The sequence below is a fragment of the Pseudorasbora parva genome, chromosome 1 (assembly GCF_024679245.1).
Source record: "Pseudorasbora parva isolate DD20220531a chromosome 1, ASM2467924v1, whole genome shotgun sequence".
Lineage (NCBI taxonomy): Eukaryota > Metazoa > Chordata > Actinopteri > Cypriniformes > Gobionidae > Pseudorasbora > Pseudorasbora parva.
In genome coordinates, this window is record NC_090172.1 from 21,432,417 (window position 1) to 21,454,439 (window position 22,023).

General features: G+C 37.9%; 1 protein-coding gene and 1 long non-coding RNA gene across 3 annotated transcripts in view; one reads left to right on the forward strand and one right to left on the reverse strand.

The window, feature by feature from the left end:
• Nucleotides 1-200: 200 nt before the first annotated feature.
• On the reverse strand, nucleotides 201-3,201 carry LOC137062805 (uncharacterized). Of its 2 annotated transcripts, none has more exons than XR_010901298.1 (3): nucleotides 2,985-3,201; nucleotides 2,253-2,310; nucleotides 201-529 (listed from the first exon to the last, which is right to left on the reverse strand). It is a non-coding gene; the product is annotated as an uncharacterized lncRNA (long non-coding RNA). The 2 variants fall into 2 exon arrangements; XR_010901288.1 differs by lacking the exon at nucleotides 201-529 and adding an exon at nucleotides 1,970-2,181.
• m1ap (meiosis 1 associated protein) overlaps nucleotides 2,590-22,023 on the forward strand; it is a 77,423-nt gene continuing 57,989 nt past the window's right edge. Inside the window, exons 1-4 of the mRNA XM_067433649.1 lie at nucleotides 2,590-2,827; nucleotides 4,820-5,078; nucleotides 5,218-5,400; nucleotides 11,019-11,202. Of these exons, the coding sequence (XP_067289750.1) occupies nucleotides 2,814-2,827; nucleotides 4,820-5,078; nucleotides 5,218-5,400; nucleotides 11,019-11,202 (640 nt within the window). The 5' untranslated portion in view covers nucleotides 2,590-2,813. The remainder of the gene's footprint in view (nucleotides 2,828-4,819; nucleotides 5,079-5,217; nucleotides 5,401-11,018; nucleotides 11,203-22,023) is intronic.

Below are 22,023 nucleotides of genomic sequence, written 5' to 3' on the forward strand. Positions count from 1 at the left end.
TTGCCCCAGAAATGCTTTTTGATCTCATGTTGATGGATGTATAGAGAATAGAAGGTTGATTCATCATCCCTTTAGAGTAGAGGTATAGGGGATTGACTTGCTTGACTAAAGGAAGAAAATGACTTGAACTGCATGACTCAAAAATATATTTTTAATGGAAATTGTATTATTATAATTGTAAAGACCCCATTCACGCATATACAGTCAAGGGCTCTGCTCAAACAAACCTTTCAGTGCTACCACTTTAGATAACGGAGAAAGATGAAGGAGGAAAAAGTTTAACACTTACTTTAATAAAAAGAATAAAAAAAGTCATTTTTGCTCGTGGTTAAACTGAATCATTGAATGTCAGCAGCAAGACATTGGTCAATAAAGTGAGATTAAATGCATACAAATATTTGTATTATTTTGTATTTAATTTTGCAATATATTCTGATTTTCCATTTGACTGATTTTATTCATTCACACCGCTGTCTCCACTGTCCTTTGAACGGCTCGTTTGCTTCCTGCTTCTATGAAGCCCATCCCTCTGAAAAACACAATGTTCTTAGATTGGTTAGATGGCCAAATGTAGTTTCATGTATTTTTATTGGCTGAGGTGCTGCACAGGTTGTCCGGAAACGTCACACCTCTTACCATTACGGACAGAAGTCACATCTGCAGTGACTAGGGATTGCGAAAACTAAACATTTTCTTACCCGACCACTGAGCCTCATTAGCCGGTTGAAACCGGTTAACCGAATAGTTTAAAATATGCTGCGCTATTTGAAATAACATCCGCGAGCCGCGCCTGTGCTCTGCCTCCCGCTCTCTCTCTCACACACACACTGTCCTGGCGCTGCCACCTCCCTTCCACTCACGTCATTTTTTAAAAATCCCTTACAGCTAACATGAGTCCCGCAAACGCGGCGCCAAGGAGCTTGTTTGTAATCAGAGGACAAATGGCTCCTTAGTTTCGAAGTGGTTTGGGTACAAGGTGATCGTGTTGAAAATGAAGGCATTTGTCTAGCGTTAGAAGCTCATTTGAAACATTGCCGCGGCTCATTTAAGAAAATGACAGCTCTGAAGAGATGCCGCTTTAGTTCGAGGTAGTGCTAACAATAATGAAGAAAGATGATGTGCTACTACTGTAGGCTATTTAAGCACTGTATCACACAAGTTGCAACTTACATCTGTGTCGTTCTTTTTGGTGAAATGGTCCCACTTTGCACGCTTCATACTGTCGTCTGCCCTGGCTCTAACCTCAAGTGTTTTAGACTGTTTACTTTTTGTAAACCTTGTGAGCGCGCAAACCCAAACGCTGTGACCTTGCGGCAAATGTTTTTATTGGTTTATTAAGTACAAACAGGCGAGTTATAAAAAAAATTGAGTGTGAGGGATTTGTTCACTTCACACAAAAAGCTTTTGGAATGAGATGGCTAACTGTAGTAGCATTTAGTCTGTCTATAATAGCCTAATTTAGAGATTTTTTTTAAACCGACAACTTTGATTAGTAAAAATTGATACGGTCAACCATCGGTCAAACGGTCATCGGTTAACATCCCTAGCAGTGACTAGCAAGGTTTTGTGATGTCACCAACCAGGGAAGAAGCTTGTTGTAGTCCAAACCAGCTGTTTTTGTAGGCAATAAACTGCCATAAATTTAAAAGACAATATCTCAGTTTGCATTGAACTTTCAGCGCTGTAACTTTGGAGATACTGTTTATGCTCAAGCAGCAACATTACACACTAATTAAAGTTAAAAAGTGAAATCGCATGCAACCACCACTTTAAAGAGAGGTGTCTAGAATGCTTAGTGAGATGTTAAATTGTTTCTAGTAATTGCTCACTTGTTACAGTGGCAATAAGTCCTAGAGTGCAAAACGTCTCAACAAACTCCATGTGTAAACGGCTTGTGTTCCCATTTCCTTCTTAACTTGTAGACAAACTGTTTTGGGATGAAATGTCCCCAAGCATTCCAAAGCTTGGATTTCCGTTTTGCCAATTTCGGCAACAACGTCACTACTGGGATTGAAGCCTCTGCCTGCTTTCCCTTATCTCCAATGAACAGATGTGGGAGTTTCACGCTGATTTCTGCCTATAACGAAGAGGTGGTGTGTCTTCATGTGCCAGTGCTGATTTCACAACACAGCCTTCAGCTAAAGCCTCTTAAGGCTTCAGTAAGTGAGTCTGCAACCATCCCTGTGCAAATCACAGATTTTATTCATGCAGGAAACTGAACAGCACAGATTAGATTTCATAATTTGACTTACCCCATTACAAGTTGTGAAACTGCACCTGGGGAGTAGCGATGAGAAAAGTGTCCTCAGCCTAAATTTAAAAAGGAATTGAATACAAACTTATTGATGGAGCTGCTATTTGTTTACTTTTCTGCTAATTATATATTATATTATATTATATTATATTATATTATATTATATTATATTATATTATATTATATTATATTATATTATATTATATTATATTAACCAATTATGTTCTGGACATAAACCAGTTCAAAATAACGATTCACCCGAGAACCGAACAACATCCGATTCAAAAGAACTTGTTCACGAATCATTTTAAGAGCGAGCGGGTGGGGGAGGGTACGATTCAGTGAGAGCCAACGGTGGAAATGGATTATTTATGTGTCGTTCGTCATTGAGTTATTCTGCGGTCTTTAACGAGTGGAGGATAAATATAAAATAACCGTAGATATTTTAATCACTCTATGAGTCAGAATAATAACAAGGCTTACATTTTGGAGCATCCAGTATCTAGACGTTTTTGAAATTCTGTCAAACATTGACCAACCTGTCGCGAGATTAGGTCGCATGAGTGAAGAAAGGTAAATATTTGTAACATACAGCCATTGAAAACAAATACATATACATACATTTAAATTAAAATTTGTTATTTGTTACTTCACAGTGCTTAAACAAAGCTCTATTGAAATGCACCGACAGAGAGAATGCCCGAATGACTGAATCTTACCAGTAACTTACTTGTAGTGAACTGTACATGAATACTGAATTAACACCTGCTTTGCTCTTTCGTCACCCTTCCTCAGCGTTCTCATCAGCACTATCTGCTGCTCATCTCGGGGCAGTGAGTCTGTGGAGCTTCTTTTTAGGGCAGACAAAGTGTCTTTTGTCGCCCGTGTCGTGCTTAAGCGGCGGGAAAAGGCCCGAGGCGCAGCATTAGTGCGCTCAAAGAACTCTCTTGTCAAGTGGGATAGCATTGATGAGTCCTTAGATTGCAGAGAGCTGCTGCCTTATTTAACCAATTTGCCCCATCTGCCCTGGTATGGTTAACAATATCAGTCTTTGTGTTTTACAGCTTTGGAAAAAGAACATATAAGGAATCTCTTCTTTTTTTCAGACTTTCTTCTTTTCTCAGAAGAACATTTTTGTTCATATTGACTGTGATTAAGCCAAATGTCCACTCTTAAGTTATTGTGGTGACATTACCGGAACATTTTGTTCTGTTAAAGTATTCATTATGTGTTCCAGTATGAAATATGACATTGTATTACAGGTAGTCACTCTTTTTTCCCACATTTCCAAACACTTCCTTAATCCGTTTTTGAAACCAGTCTCAATTGTTACGTGGAAGTGGGTCATGGTTTTGATAGATAACGTTAGGTTTCTACCTATGCATGGGGGCAACGCAGTGGCGACTGGTGAAAAATATTATATAGGTGGGGCTTTTTTTTTGTGGGGGGTCTTGGGGTTCTCCCCCAGAATTTTTTTTATTTCATAGATGTGATTTCCTCCATTATGATGTGTTTGAGGCCATGTCCCTTGCCTATAAAATAAAAGAACTCAAACCAGTCAATACCAATTGTCTAATAAAAAAGACAATATTATTTCAACGGCTATAGAAATCAACAGTTTCACAGGTAATGATAATGAACAAGTTGCATGTTTATTATGCTCCGTGTCCAGATAGAAAAAGTGCAAACGTATAACGATAAATTATATTGGATATATGTTTCACGTCTGTGTCCACGAGCTATCACACTTGTTTTAAACGGTAAGCAAGGGAAGCAAAAAATTGCCAGCTAGTTAGCCAAGCCTTTCGATCGAACCAACCTCAGATAAAGCTTCTCTTGTAGGTATTCTATTTTCTCGCGCCTATTCCCTTTTGGGCTTATCTGGTCCGAGTTCTTTTACAAGGAGTTTTTCTGCTAATGTTCTTCTTTCGTAGCAATTTAACTTAATTTGGGGCAAGTTCAACTCCCACGACTACATTAGTTCTACGCGATTTCGCCCCGCCACGCCTGCCAGGCTGAATGACCCGAGGTTCAGCAGTGCACTGCTCTAATCTCAGAGCTACGGGCGATATTTTCAGCGCCCCAAAACCAGAAAATTTGACGACGATGATTGGTGAAATAGCAACCGGAGAACGATTGGATACGTATATACATATCTATGACTGCAGCAACATGATAAACGTAACGGCGTTGAAAGTGAGTGCAAATATCAGAGTGAGTTTTAAACACATTCAAAAGTAAATTATTAGCATATAATTAATACACATTATGTTTCAAAATGAGAGATTATTAAAAAATAAATAATAATAATAATAATACTAATAAAAACAGGCATGCAGGTTGGCGTACATATGCTATGGACGAGCTGCTGCTGGGGCAACGGTTGATATTTCATCACCCAACAACAAAACACCCACATACACTCTGCTCATCACTGACAATTGACCTGGAAAAGTTGTTAATTCGGCAATCAGCAAATTAATATTATTGTAACGTTTTTTTGTGATATTTCCAGATTTGATTTTAGTTTAGTATGATTACATCCATATTCATGTTCCTGTGTAGGAGAACCATGAGTGCCAGAAACAGATCCTGCTCTTCCTCCATCCTCCAAGCATGCAGTTCATCATCCTTTACCAGACTGCCTTCTCGTGTGTTGATCGTAGATGCATCACCACCCTGGTGGTCAGAGACGTGCACTGTTCTGTGCCAGGCCCTGGAAGATTTCTTTTTTCTGGCCAGTAGTCTGGGAGGACCTGTTCGTCTGCCACTGCTCAGCGTGTTTGCCATCAGTGTACAGCTGGAGTGCCTCCTACCCTTTGTGGTGAGGATGAGTATGTGTGTATTTTTATTCATGTTTGACTAGGTGCAATATAGTAGGTAGGTGTTTAATAGACAAATAAAAGTAAGTTTTTTAATACCTTCCAACCTTTTCATTCCTTTATCTTTATTCTCTTCATCAGCAAGTTAAGGGGAATTTGACACGTCTGCTGTCCTGTGTAGAGGAGCTGCGTTCTCTGCCTCAGGAGGGCTGTGTTCGGCAACGGGGGTCACTCCTTAAACAGGCAGTGCTGGACAGCCTGCAGCAGTTTAAACAATACATGTGCCATACAGCTCATGGGGACTTCAATAGCAACTGTGTGGAGGTGAGAACTTCCACCGCTAAAACAAAAAGTGCTTTTAATTGTCTACGTGTAAGGAAAATGAGTTTGGCATGTTCAGCAAAACATTTAATTTCTTATTAAATATGGGTGAATGTGATGAAGAGGTCAATTTTGTCACATTTAACTGGAATTGGAAGATTGGAAGAATTGGAAGATAATAAAATCTACTAATAGGACTCTTAATTTATTTTCTTTTTTTGCATTGTAAAGCCACTTTCACACTGCGATTCCGGCAAATACACGGATAATGCGACCTGGCATTTGTTCCCGGGCCCCTAGATTTGGTCCATTCACACTGCCAGCGAAAAACCGTAATATGTGCACTTTAACACACAACCCGTAACGGTCCTGGATCGAGTTGACACATGACATCCTGATGTGACGTATAATGGCGAGCGATCTCAGCTTCAGCGCATATAGTAAGGAGCTCCGTGGTCTCGACTTTTGTCCAGTTTGTGCACATTTCTGCTTGTTTAATTTTAGTTTCTTTTGTATACGAACACTCTCTGCGTTTAAAACAACGACTAGCTCTTCTGGCACTGCAGGGTTGTATTATTGAAAAAACAAGCTCTAGGAGTCGCACGATAACTACGTACACGTTGCGGCATTAGTTTTGGCTTTTGTTCACACAGCGCTTGTCCCGGGTCGAATACCACAATGTTACTAGGTCCCCGACCCGGGTTCAATTCGGTAATCAATTCCGGGACGTGGTTGCCTTCACACAGAAGGCGACCGGCAATGTTCCGGGAATATTGCGGGTCCAACGTGCAGTGTGAAAGGGGCTTAAGAGAGATATTGGTATTTTAAAGATAGTAAGCTAATGTTATTATCTCATAGTTTTTAAAACTGACATGACAAAATTACAAATATATAAATGTTAAAATATGAATGCATGGTAGTACCACCAATTATTGTACTCCCTGTACTGTACAATCTGTACTGTACTGTTGCAATCATTGCACATTTTAATACACTAATGTAATGCACTGTAAAAAAAAAATACTGTATTTGGGGTGCTATGTTTTCCACAATTTAGAAGTACAGACGGAATTGTGGAATCCAGTCATACAAATAACATTTTCTGTAACGGATTATGGCAAAAATTGGAGGAACGGAACACAATATCACACAATTTTGTTTGCTAAAAAAACGGGAGGAATTGTTCAAATTTAATTTAATTTAATTTATGTTATTGATTTCAAACAAAAGTCTTATGCATTAATTTGATCACCACCATTTTTTATTATTATAGGTTTGTATTAGGGCTGGGCGATATGTTAATTTTTTGGGGGCGATAATTGCCTCCAAAAATATTGCGATATCCGATAATATCATCTACTCCGCACTGATCCCGCCCACTCCCCTGCGCGCGCCACAAAATTTTCCAGGCATAAAATGGAGGACAACGGCTTAATATTCAAGAAAAGATGTACATCAGTAATTTTGCAGTATTATGGATTTAAACCAAATGCAAATGGTGAACAAGCGGATCCAGCAGAGGCTATCTGCAGGCTGTGCAAAAAAGAAAAAAAGAAAGTGAAGGTTAAAGATGCGCAGACCACTAATCTCCGCAGCCATATCCACATACACCACCCAGCAGTAGCGGCCTCATTTGGGCCCGCTCTGCAGCCGCTTCTCAAAGAAGATCGTGCTCAAAAAATCAAGCCCGACCCTACCGGAGCCTGTGCACGTTGTGTCCGAGCCCGGCCCAGCCCGAAACATTAACTGTAATTATGAGAACGAGTCTGTAATGAGCGAAGCGGACCGGTGTGACTCATATTAAAACTAAGATTAATGAAATAAGCTGATAACATCACTGTTTTCCCAGAACGACTGTACAGCCAAATTGAATTTTGCTGCAATATTGTCCTGTTTAACACCGTGAAGCTGCTTTGAAACAATCGTCATTGTAAAAGAAAACTATAATAAATAAAGTTGACTTGGCTTGACTCAGCTCAATAATCCGCAGGCTCATGAACCGCTCACCTGTAAAATAATTAAATCCAGCTTAGACATTTATCTGTAGCTCACTTTGTTGTAGCCATTAAACAATGTTTGTCTTCTTTCTTTTTGCATATAATGTTTGAATAGGCCTATTATAATAGTATTTTTACATTTCATCTGATTATGATAAGTGCAAAGATGCGAGTCAGTCAGAAATGATTTTTGTGGTTATATTTAGTTTAATATTAAGTTTTGTTTTGTAGAAAGCATTCTTTCGTTTTGTTTAAATTGTATTTTAATTTAAATAAAGGTTTCTTTGGCCAATTGCCTGGGTTTAATAAATAATAAGCTAATAGCAGACATTAATCGTGTCGAAGTTGCCAGAGTGATTGCTTTTTGCTTATGAACTGGAGCGCGTGTCTCATAAATAAACCAAAACGCAGCAGGCTACTTGCCTCACAGACATGAGAAATATGCGTATAGAAAAGCTTAATGTCCCCTTTTAAACGAAACGATTCGAAACGAAAATATTTAATTAAGCATAGTGCAGTGTTGACGAGTTTAACGCACATTTTTACATCACTTTAATATATTTTTCTTTAATTTTTTATATTATAATAATTTTATTCTAACACCTTTATTTTATAGTATTTAAAATACAGGCCTATGGTTAGGTTTTATACACATTTTCAACTGTTTAAGGTTGAGCTATTTTTTTTCTTCCGTTGAGCAATTTTTTCCCCCCCAAAGGTTTTTCTCTCGTTTTATTTTTAGCGTTAGTAGGCTATTTTAAATGTTTTCCAGGTTTCCATGTTTGATTAATGTTTGTATTATTAATAGGCTATTATATTTATAATTTAGCCTAATAGCCAATAATATTTTTAGAGCATTTTAAAAAACTTAGCCAAGCCAATGTGCTTCTCTTTGCGCGTGTATAATGAAAACACAACCAACGTCTTATCCATAATTCAATGTTTTGCTTTAACACATATAGGCTACTGTAGTTATGCATCAAAAACACTAAAAAGGTGAGTGTATGGTAACTACTATTTATAATGTATTTGGCAATGCAATGTCCTGTGAGTTTATTAGTTGTCATTTTTATGATGTCGATTATCGTCTGATAACACTGACTGTTATCGATATCGAGATATTTGCGAGACGTCGTCGATATATGATAATATCGTCATATCGCCCAGCCCTAGTTTGTATTAAATCATAAAACATAGAATGCATAAACAGTTTAATAGACAATTGTATGAATTAAATTTTTTGACATCGTTTTTATTATTAAAATGGATTCAAACCATTAAAGGGGGTACTTCAGCGCTAGGAAGACAAATCTGTATTTAAGATTTTGTATTTCTAATCACATTAGAAATGTGAAATTATTTTTGCATTTGGTGCCTTCTAGACTGAGAAAGACAGAAATTTTTGTCTCGTGGGAATGAAAGAACAATTCCCAGAATGCATTGCTTCACTGCCCTTTGAGGCCTCTCCCAAAGCCACCGCTACTGGATTACTTTCCCACAACGTTCATTTTCATAAAATCAGTTCATTTAGAGAACAGACACTACAATTAAAAACTGAACGTGTCTGTTCAATATAATGATTGAGTTGCAGAGCGAGTGTCACAGCACAAACGCTGCAGGAGTCAGATTACATTCACTGTGATGAATGAGCTGAATGAGCTATCGAGGTAATTACGTCCGCAGCATACATTCACAGCGCGTGTTCAGTATGGCACATTTTCAGTTCATGCCTTTGAAAGCTTAATTTACGTAGGAATTCATTTGAGAAGTTGAAACTTTTCTCCACCGGCTGCTCTGCTTACATGAATGCCTGCTGCTGCCCCAGCTGAGCTGTGAGTGCGATCCCACCCCCATGGACTGGTTGAAAACGTGTAAATAGTTACTCTACTTGCTGTAGTCTTTAGCCTCTGTACAATAATCATCCGATGCTGCAAAATGACGATATTTGCATCATGGTGGATTTTTTACAGAAATAAAATACATAAATCTCTTGTATCAGGGGGGAAAACATAGAATTTGGGGAAAAATAATAATAATAATAATGCTTCATTTTAGTACTGAAAACCATAACTTTAGACCAGAGCCGTTGGTGTGCGTGCGCTGCTGCGGTGCGTGAAACTAAAAGCAGACATTATTCGTGTCAACTGAAAGCATATTTACATTGAATCGTTTCCTATCGCATATTGTGTGCTATGTGCCTTTCACCATGTAGAAATTAGTAAATGTGTTAACAACTGACCGATTTCAGCTGCAGCTTCAGCAGTGTAGGGCTTTAGATTCTAGAGAGCATTTGATTAGACAGAAGATTTGATGAGAGGGTGAAGTCTGCGATGATCATCAAAACCATTAGAGATTCACAACGGAAGTGAGAGACTGTAAGTTTTGAATGGTTATATCTCCTAAATGCAAATTTTGTCATTTTTGAAACACACCAGCTTATTCATAACTTTAACGCTAACATAGTCATACTAAAAGATAAAAAAAACTTTAAAACAAATTGATTTCAGTGGGCCTTTAATAGTAATCAGTATTGCTGCCCTGGTAACTCATCTCTCAAATCAACATTCACTGCCTTTAGATCTGTGCATCTGCTCTCTGGCTTCGTTTTAGAGTAATTCACCCCACTGCTTTGTTTAAACCTCACATCACAAGTAAAGAAATTGTCTCGTCTGTATTGGGCCTCTTCAAAGCACAGGCATTCACATTCAGATTTCCTACCAATGAATCCAAAGCTCATTACCCTCTACTATTAGCCTTGAATGAAGATGTTGGTGCACTAACACAGACCACATGGCCCTCAGCAGCCACTCTCCTCTCAGCAGGCTCCATTAAAACCCAGCACTAATGTCCCACCACAGGAAGCACAGCAGAGGACAAGTGCATTTAATCAGATTATACAGAATATTTTTTGTGGCCTAAATGGGATTATATGGTGTCTATACTTTGCAGTGAAATAGACATTAGACATAGACACTATTGTAACTATGCCACGGATGTCATCATAAGATGAGAGAGATGACAGAATCTTTGATGTATGCGATTGCAGCACTGTCTTTGTTACTCTTTATTCAAATATGCAAGAGATCATGTAGCAATGATTTGGACAAGTTATTTATGTGGCTCTGCTTTGATGACTGATTTATTTGTATCCATAAATATGTTCTATGGTCACATATTCTACACACAATTAAACCTCATAGAAGATGTTTTGTGCTGTGTTGTTTGTGAGAGTTATCTCCCTCACATTCTGAGTTGGAATGTGTATCTACAAGAGAGAGAGAAAAAAGTGAGACAGCTAATGACTATACTCAGCTTTCATCCATGCAATCATAAAAATGGACCATTTGCCTTTTGGGTACACTGTGTGAGTATTGTCTGGAAATGTCAGCAGAAATTTGCCATGACTTGTGATATACAGAGAAACAAATGTAGCATATTTTCTCAAAATCGGTTTCTGTTGGCTATTTAAATCTTGAATCCATTTACCAAAAACTGGGTTGGCAGACATGCCTGCTTAGCTGATTTTGGACTCATCGACTACAAACTATATATATATATATTTACTAAACTAAATATATATATAACTATATATATAACTAAATATATATATTTTTTCTTTTTAAGGTGACTGTATTAACCTGTCAGTCAGGACAGACAGTCCTCAAACAGCTGAAGCAGGATCTGAAAAACTCTGATCTGATGAGTCTGCGCAGGCTTCTGGTGGTTCACATCACATTACAGCAGAGTCTCTCAGACAGATCTCTAGCCTGTAGTCTTGAGACACCATCTTCAGAAGATGACCAGGAAGGTAGGAGGACATATTTAGTCATAACATATTCTTAGTCACTGAGAAAGTAGGTAGTAGCATTGGCATTTATACTTATCAAATATGGTTATTATGTTCTGCAACATCTGCCAACCATTGGATTAACGGAGAGTTCAACAGGCAGACAGATATTTTTAATACTTTCAGTATTAAGGAAAAAAATCGGCTACAAATCTGAATTCAAAAGGGGTTTCGGGTAATGCTTTGTGTAGTGTTCAGGTTTCTGCCAAAACTGAGCTTTCTCTTGTTTTCTTTAATTACTTTAATTAAGGTTTTGCAGTCGACAGTCTCAGGATTTCATACCACAGAGTAAAATGAGACTCTCAGGGTAAAAGAGCAAACTAGACATTAATTCAAAAAACAGAGCCAACAATTCAAATCTCTGTGTGATATGATAGGTAGTAATTTATAAATTAAGGGCGGGCAGGGGAAAACGATTCAGATATATGGGATGATGGGGCAAGTTTATGTCTGCACATTTATAAACAACATGAAATTATATCTTTGGCTAGAATCAAGGAATCTCTCTTTCTCCTCCTGTTTAAAATAAATCGACTATTAAGTGGGTTGCCTGAACAACTAGTTGACCAGTTGGTTTTAAAGAATGATTGTGTCCCTCTGCACTCTCATTTACATTAACGTTTTCCAAATAGTACTTTATAATCTATTGGTTTCATTTAATAACTTCTAAAATCTGGTTGGTACGTACATTGCAATAATTTTCAGATTTTCAATAGTAAGGAATTTAAGATTGTTCATTTAAATTCTAGTTGGTGTGTGGCAGCTCAAAGTCTCAATGTTTTCCTCTTCTCCAAGCTGAATATTTACCTAAGTGCTTTGAGTGTGTTGAATGGTTGGAGTGCTCTTTTTAATTCTTTAGAATTAGAGCAAACCTCTTGGCTTTTCCATTGCCTCAAACCCCCATAGAGGATGTAACCCTGGAAAGTGGGATGAGGTAGATTGCATGTCTGCTCCTGTGAAAAAGTGTCACAGTTCTGTTATTTTTGGACTTTTAGTTTGTTTATCTTCAGTCACATGTTTCCCTTGTTCTAGTTTCCCGCCATCTTTAGTCACTATGGTTCAGTTGTGTGTCATTAATTACCCTTATTTGCGTTGCTGTTTAATACAGAGTTCAGACTGCACTCTAAATTGTCTCTGTACTGATTTGCATCCAAAAAGAGAAAAAGAAAACAAAAAAGATTATTGTGGAGGAAATGGTTGGGGTGACATAGGGAGCAATGACTGGCTTTAGGTCAGCGATGATGCCATTTAATTCAAAACACATTTCACACAGTAGCACTTTGAATCGGATTTGGATTATCATTTAATACTTTAGTTTGATATTGTAAGACTGAAAAAACTAGTATATGCCGAAATGTCTGAATGAAGATCAAGGACTCTCTGAGAAAATAAAGGAAATTAACATCTGAACTGTCCCTCACACACCACTGGAGACGCAAGTCTCACCTCACTATCAGCTAATCTACATCTTTCCCTTTTGACCCACTCTCCCCCAATTCATTCCCTCTCTCATGCTGAGATCATTGAAAATACACCCAGAATCTCTATATTACAATGTCAATCCACACGATACAGTATTATATGTGTTTGATATCATTTGAAATGTCTCAGTGCAACTGGTACAAAGATCTCATCCTCACAGAAGTTGAAACCAAAACATAATCAAAGTTTTAAGAGTTTAGAGATATCTTGTCTTAGTATGGTGGGTGTGGCTTCCAGCCATTTGGCCTTTACATCAATACAAGTCTTGATCAATGCAAATTCCCATTGTGAACTCATTTTTACACTTCAAAGAGTTTGTGCATTTGTTTCTGGGTATTTAAGGAAATGTTACAAAGAGCTCAGGGCGTGACACTTTAAACCGGTCAGCCCATAATGTTGGATGTCTCAAGATAGCCAGCATTATGTAATTTTCAGAAGTCAGGTATACATTTCATTCTTTAACCTACTTCAGAGTATTTGATGTTATATATGGATTACCTTTGAATTGACTATGTAATTGGCTTTATACATTTACCTGACAGTTAAGAAATTGTTACACTTTGATTGATTCTGACTTGCTCTGGAATTATTCAGGTTGGGTATAATTTCAACAAAAAGGGTTAAACGGAATAATTAAATGTGTACTTAAACTATTAAATATGAATGACCAAATAACCAATTGGCATTCTAACCTAAATTCTAAATTATCATTAAATGGAGTCAGATAACGAGGAATTGGAATAAAATCCCCTTTTCCCCGCTGAAAAGACCGAACGCGCAGCGACCTTCACCCGCCGATCGTTAGCCTCCATTGGGACGATTTGGGCGGCCTTACAATATTCATCTTCTTTGTCTTATGGCTATCTACAACCATCAGTTTTTGTAATAAATCATTTGTTGTATTTTTTTAATTTTTTTAATGAAAGGCCACTTAAGTGTTCTTAAAGTTTCGTAACACACTCAAAGGGTTAGTTCACCCAAAAATGGAAGATTTTTTTAAATTCATGTAATCCGTCATCCATCTCACCCTCATGTCATTCCAAAGTCCAAACCCACTTTTTTTTTCCATCTTCAGAATACAAATGTAGACTCAGATGTAGACAGATTTCTGTCCCCTGATAGTCAACACAACTACCACTTTGCAGCTTGAAAATTTGAATCAAACAGTTTAGACAACATTTTTTTTTTGAAGAGAATGGATTACTTTATATGATGAATATATTGAATTCAGCCTTTTATTTTAAATTATACCTTTTTTGAATGTTTTAATAATCTTTTGTCATGCTTTAAAGTATACATATTTTGATGTTTTGACTAACATACTAAAGCACATATTTTATTTGAAATTAAAGGGGTGATGAATTGAGAAATCAACTTTCCCTTGAGCTTTTGATATATAAAAGGTCATGGCAATATAAAAATATCCTCTACGTTTTTTAGAGCTGAAAACTTTCTTGTTAGTCAAAGAAAAGCTTTTATAGACACCAGGCTCAGCAAACGGTCCTGTGCTTCATACTTACATAATTTCACGACGAAACACCGCCTATACAGCGCGTCTAATTCAGTAGCCTCGCCCACTGACTCATGTAGCTGATCGGCTCGTGCTAGCTGGTCAACAACAATAAATATGCTGAGGAAGATAGCAAGATATTGCACTATTCCTGGTTGTGGAAAAACACAGTCGCTTCATTTCACTGCGTAATCGTTTGTAAACAAATCTCCGGTCGATGCTGGATTTGGATCCGACGGGAATGGTGCAACACACTTATGTGAGTAAAACGTGTTTTTATATGTAATAGTACTGCATTGTTATAGATCGTTTTGCTTATGTGTCTAACAGAGCATACCTTTAGCACGCTGGACTCAGACACGTATGAGCCAGGGCTCGCAAAGCCTGGCAGGCCGATGAATCTCTTTATATTCCGTTCTTGTTCTGCTATTATCTCTGGAGTTGACACCTGAAGGGCGGCGCATGCACATACACATGCGCACGGTTTTCACGCTTATATTGTCCGATCTTGCGGGCTATGTGTAATATAAAAATAATAGTCCAATCATTCGCAGGTCGATGAGAAAGAAATCATTGTGTTTGTTTGATAAAGACGTTTACGAGCCCTGTGGTCGAGAGAATCATTCTGGTTGCCCTTCTCCCTCAATCTCTCCTCTCCTTAGTAAACTGACAGGGGAGATGAAACTCATTAAATATGCAAATCTTATCCAATCGTAGCTGTGGGCATTTATTTGCAAGTCTCCACTGCGTCACGCCCATCAAAACCCAGCGTTTTGGAGAGAGCCTCAAAACCAGTGTAGAAAATAGCCTTTTACTTATTAGTTATGATGTTTTTGAATGTAAAAACTACACAAACATCATTAGTTGACCTCAGACAACAATATAAAGAATGTAAAAAAGCCAGTTCATGACATCTTTAATATATTTTAAATGTACTAAATTGCAACTTTATAAACAATTTGTAATTATAAATATATTGTAATTATAAATATGCATGACACACAAGTTTCAATATAAATCAAAGTATATTTTAGTTTACCATAAATGCTTGTAAGTACATCCGGCAGTATTTAACCAGATTTTAAAGACAAAATACTGTAATTATGAAATCATATGTAAGGAACTGGGAGACTAGTCAGGATTGAGGGAAAGAGGAATGCAGCAATGTACAAAGACATCCTTCATGAAAAGCTGCTCGGGACCTCAGACTGGGATGAAGGTTCATCTTCCAACAGGACAACAACCCTAAGCACACAGCCAAACTAACAAAGGAGGGGCTACGGGACAACTCTGTGAATGTCCTTGAGTGGCCGGCCAGCCAGAGCCCAGACTTAAACATGATTGAACATTTCTGGAGAAATCTGAAAATGGCTGTGCTCCGATACTCCCCACCCAACCTGATGGAGCTTGAGAGGTCCTACAAAGAATAGAAGGAACTGCCCAAAAATAGGTGTGCCATGTTTGTAGCATCATACTCAAAAAGACTTGAGGCTGTAATTGGCTTTAACAAAGTATAGGTCAAAGGCTTTGAATACTTATGTATTACTTTTTTCTTTGTTATTTATTTAATACATTTGCAAAGATTTCAAACTATTTTCTTTCACATTGTCAATAAGGGGTATTGTTTGTAGAATTTTGAGGAAAATAATGAATTGAATTCATTTTGGAATAAGGCTGTAACAACAAATTGTGGAAAAACTTGAAGTGCTTTAAATACTTTCCGGATGCACTGTATATACCGATGTCTAGTCTTGTCCATCTGCATCCATTACAGGGCTTGACATTAAGCATGTTCATGCGCTTGTCTTTCGGACAAGTAAATCGTTCATTCACTTGTCCGAGTAAAAAAATGTGCTTGTCCGGAAAAAAGTTCAATATTTTTTTAAGTGTGTGTGTGTTTGCAGGGCCGGCCCATGGCATAGGCGAAATAGGCAAATGCTAGGGGCGCCACTCATCCATAGGGGCGCCAAAATGAGTGATTTTTCTGGTTTTATTACTGCTACTTTTTTTAATTTGAAATATTACCAAACAAACCTTAAACAAATCCCCAGACTCTTCCCAGACCACCGCATTAATCTCCTCCTGCCCAGCGAGTGCTTTAGTGTGTCCGATATTGAACGCATGGTCAGTTTAACATTGGAAATTTGTTCGCGACGCCTCTCGCGCTTTCGTTTTTAATGTGCTTGTACGCTCGTGCCAGACAGTGAAAGTTGGAAAGTTGCCTAATTATTTATGACGGATGGCCAATGTGTCAAAAAAGACCGAAGCCTTCTGATACAGGAAAGATAAGGAATAAGGGGATAAAGACAGAGGTAAAGACAGAGGTTTACCTTAAAATTTATGTAAGCAGCTGTTCTGGGTGATCAGAATCTGTAAAAAATAATTTCAATTGTTTATAAACACATATAATTTTTTTAATTGACTAATGTTTTTACTCAGTTGTGCAATTGTAAGGAGATAAATATTGCGTTTTTAACAGTTATTTTCTGAAATTAGTAATGATATTTATGTACAGGTTTATCTAAAATAGCTAAAAAAATAAAATAAAATGCACACTAAATATAAAATTTTCTTAAAAAGTTTAATTCATGGTGAAAACATAAGCAGGCATAGTTTAGTGGAGGATATATATATGTGTGTGTGTGTGTGTGTGTGTGTCCTTGTTTATATTACATTATGGGGACATCTGGTCCCCATAATGTAATATAAACAAGGACACACACATTATGTGTGTGTGTGTGTGTGTGTGTGTGTGTGTGTGTGTGTGTGTGTGTGTGTGTGTGTGTGTGTGTGTGTGTGTCCTTGTTTATATTACATTATGGGGACATCTGGTCCCCATAATGTAATATAAACAAGGACACACACACACACACACACACACACACACACACACACACACACACACACACACACACACACACACACACACAGGATAGTAAAACCCGAGATTACCTACATTGTGGGAAACAGCCAGCGGTCCCCACTTTTCAAAAGGCTTATAAATCATACAGGATGAGTTTTTTTTTGAGGAAGTAAAAATGCAGAATGGGTAGGTTTAGGTGTGCGTGTGTGCATTTATTTATTTATTTTAAATATAAAAACACAACCAACATATATAAAAATCTTGATACAAGGGGCACCAAGTAAAATCTTGCCTAGGGCAGCAAATTGGTCAGGGCCGGCCCTGTGTGTGTGTGTGTGTGTGTGTGTGTGTGTGTGTTGTAACTATAGTTTATTCACAAGCAATATTCTCATCAGTGTTCAATCAGCTTTGACATATTTAAATCTGCATATTTGTGAATTTTTTATTTTTTTATTGAATCATTTAATTTGTGATATTTTTACCTTTTATAAAGGGCATTTCCCCCCCTAATCTTATTAAATATAGGCTATGCTTCAGGTTTAATTTTATATTGTTCAATTTGATCAATACATTAAATTAACTTAAGACACTATAAGGGCTGTTAACAAAAAAATTAAATAATTTACACTGAAAAATTACAACTGCATTAAATAATGTTTTGAAATTTATAGTTTTGAATAGACAAAAAAGAAATGTTGGAAAGTATGTTTAAACATGAAACTAAACCTCCAGTAGGTGGCAGCAGGTGGCCGTCTTAATGAGTTAGCCATTGAGTCGTTCATTCAAACGATTCATTCGTACACTGAATCGTTCAGTAACACACTTGTGAAAGATGCGTGTGAATGATTCTCGCTGCTGAAATCGAACAAAAGCACTCAATATTGCATCTAAAATGTAAGTGACTTTAAGTGAATGTAAATGTAAGTGAATGTTAATTTATTGTTTATGAAACTGTCATATGAAAGCAGTGTCATTTTCAGTCGTGATGGTATTCAAGAAACAGGTTAAACGCTCTAGTGCTGTAATTTCTCCTCGAGAGGCTGCACAAACGTCAACAGCGCGACCTTATTATCGTCAGTTCATCATATATTATTATCCACCACTATCATTATTATCCACCACTATCGATCGCCACTTACACTAAATTAATGCACAATCATTCTTGCATTTTGGTGATTCGCTAGTTCTTTTTTGTTTTAATCAGGCTCTTGTCCGTCGGGCAAGTAACATTATTTTTCACTTGTCCCTTCAAAAAATCCACTTGTCCCGGACAACTGGACAAGCGTTAATGTCGAGCCCTGCATTATTACAACACACACTTAGTGTTGGGGACATTTAGTTTTCAAAAGCATTTAAACATGTTTGCACAAGGACAAACATGTTGAATATTGGTTGAAGGCTGTCAATTCATTAAATGATCAGCTGTTTTCCCACAGAAGAAGTTTGTGTAATTAAGCCTCTCCTCCACATTGACATCCATTAAAAAATGCCTCTGCCCTTCTTCCCTGCACACTGTAGAATTGCTCTTTTTTTTTTTTTGCAAACCTGGTCTCAGTGCTTTGTTACTGGTAATCCCAAAGACCTTGATTAGCTTGTTCAGGCATGTTTTATTAGGGTAGGGTTGGCTCTGCAGGAGAGTGGATCTCGAGGGCCGGAGTTGCCCACCCTGGTTCAATATAGTCACAGATAGTTCACTAATCTGACTGGACTGTTGTTGTCTGACAAATGCGTCTAGTAAAGTGAAGTCTGAGGTCATGTAGTCCATTGTGTTTTGCTTTATCAGGTCTATACCAGCTTTATTATTGATTTGTTCAGATGAGAGCAGCTAATGGGATAAAAACCTAATGTCAGCTCATGATACATTACACACACATGCGGAAACACTGGCTCTGTTTTGATATAGCTGCCCTACAAACTTAGTTGTGAGCAGCTAGACTGACATTGAGGTCTAGTATATCTCCCTGTCTGACATCCTGTTTTTAATTTTTTATTTAAAAAAATACCATCCTTTTGGGATGGTATTTTGTCCATCGGAATTTGATTGGATCATTGTCATTTGTTAATTATCTTATTACTTCCGCCGGAGAAGGTCAAAATGATGGCGCGATTATAGATATGTGTACATAGATGCGATAGAAAACATGCTGCTGCTTGTCCTTAAAGTGGCAGCATGTTTTCTGTCACCTTAAAGGGATAGTTCACCCAAAAATGAAAATGTAACGTTTATCTGCTTACCCCCAGGGCATCCAAGATGTAGGTGTGTTTGTTTCTTCAGTAGAACACAAATGAAGATATATCGTATAGATATTAGGGCTGCACATTTTCAAGTTTTTCATTAACCGTTAACTGAGGCCCTTAGCAGTTAATACTCGGTTAACCATAGTGTGCGTCAGGGTTATTATTTTTAGTTTATTAAGTTGACGACCGCCATCTCCGTAGTAAACGCACCTATAGAGAGAAATGCACATCATGGATTACATAATCAGAGAGTAGCCTATTTCTTTTCGTTTTAAATTGTTAAAAGACATTTCAAGCTTTCTTAAGATATATTTCATGTCTGTGAGGCCTACGCTGAGTTTCGTTAAATTAGGATGAGATGCGCTCCAGTTCACGAGCAATGCAAGTGGCCGTGAGGCACCTGCATGATTAGGGCATGTAGTAAAATATGCAGCCGAGAATGATTCACACAGACTCAGCGTTTGACTCGTGCGGCTGAGCCTCTCCCGGCAGAGAGTTCAAGCATCTGTGGACTCGTTTTTTCAGCTCTGGCCATCTTGCTTTTAGTCCGCAATTAGCTTTTTTTGTTTTCTTCATTACAGTTAAAGTAACCTCTGCTTTTCGCTAGTCCCTCACAAGTTTCTCACTTCAAACTTTCTCTGATCTGTTATGCACAGCGCGCGCGGCTCCCGCTCTGCTTCTGCCCTAATGCGACTTATAGTCCAGTGCGACTTATGCTATTTTCCTCTTCATAAGGCATATTTTGACTGATGCGACTTATACTCCTGTCCTGAGCGACTTATACTCCTGAGTGACTTATAGCCTGAAAAATGCGGTAAGCACTGCATTGCAATACTTGCATTTTGCCCCATCACTCTCAATTTTAAAGTGGCGACACATTGATGTCTTAAGACACGAAACGATCGGTTTGTGTGAGAAACCGAACAGTATTTGTTTGTGTGTGTATATATATATATATATATATATATATATATATATATATATATATATATATATATATATATATATATATATATATATATATTTACCTCAAATACAACACTATGTACAAAAGCCGCAACTACGCCATCGCTCCCTGCAAGTGAGGTCAAATGTACAAGATACGGTGTCTCTCAATGCTGGGGTACAAGCGACAGAAGTGATCTCTTGCGTGTACTAATTTAATGCCAGGGGAAACGCTGCTTTGGGATAACTGTCCTGCAGGACCTCTTCCATGTTTTACTATGGAGATGTTGTTCTTCTGCTCATAACAGGGTCCCCGCGGAGTCTTAAAAAGTATTACATTTCAAAATCCAAATATAAGGCCTTAAAAAGTCTTAAATTCGCGGAAGCATTGCGTTCTAGGTCTTAAATAATGTTAAACAGGTCTTCATTTTCCTACATCCATGTAACACTACCTCATTGAAATGCTCTCGCCTCCCGCGTGTGTGTGTTTGTTCTGTTGTGTTTGTAGTTCTTTCTTTCGCTAGACCAACTATTGTGCGCTCTATTACAACTACAAATTAGACAAGCATGCAACCAATCAGCTTTCATGTTATTGGCATGAGCCTCTTTCTGATCGTACCCCACAGCCGCATAAAACGGATTTTATTCTTCGGCTGAGTCTGACGGTTCTTGCAGTTCCGCGATCGTGAACGCGAAGGCGAATCTTTCTCACCATCTTGCATAATGACCAAATAAAAGTATAATATACCCGATTGTACTTAAAACAGTTATTAACTCCGAACTATGATGTCAGGCTGCGTATTTGCTGCCTGTCAGCGCTCACCAGTGCACAAAAGTAATATATTACAGTAACTTATTACTTTTTGATGTAACGCAGTAGTGTAAGGCATTTTCAGTAATATTTTACTCGGTACATTTTCAGTAACGCTTGCCTCCCCTGGCTAAAGAAGGTTTAAAAGCTCTGTCGTTTAAAAGAATAGCACAACGGCGAGCACGTCGAAGAACGGACGAGAGACGAGGCGTGCGCTGCTGAGCCAAACTAAACACTTGGGTGAAGATGACAGAATAAGACTACTGCACACGTTGTTTTGATTTTTTATAGTAATAAAGTAATTTTGTTAGAGAACAGGTTGTTCAAATAAACACTGAAGGTGTCTGCTAAGCATGATCCGAACGAGTGTCGCAGCAGGAGTCAGATCTTGAGCTGACAGATGATCGCGGAAGATTTGGTTTCAAAGTTGAAATGTAAAAGCGCCTAATAAAGGGAGTTTGTCATTGTGTTGTGTTTTTCATTAAGAATAATAGGCTAATTTTAAACCGAAACTAAAATCTGCTTGGCCGCACAGAGCGCGCATTTACTGACAAGCTGTCATTCACGGTGTGTGCGCACTGGCGCGTTTTCAGTTCATATGGAAGCATAACTTTCATAGGAATTCTTTGAAAGCACTCGCTTTGCATCCGCTCCCGTTATTAATGCCGGAGCGGCAGTGCGCATGTTCCTTTCGGTTAGATAGAATTAGTGATTTAAAAGCCCAGATACCGTTATTAGCCTACCAGTATTGTCACATCACACTTTGATTAACCGGTGAGAAAATTTCCCCACCGTTACATCTCTACTGTACTCTACTCTACTGTACTACTGTACTGTACGTGAGATGGATGCGCATTGCTTAGAGTTTATCAGAGATAAGGACAAGAACGTAGGCTAATAGTCAAATGTAAAGGCAATCAAATGCAACTTTTG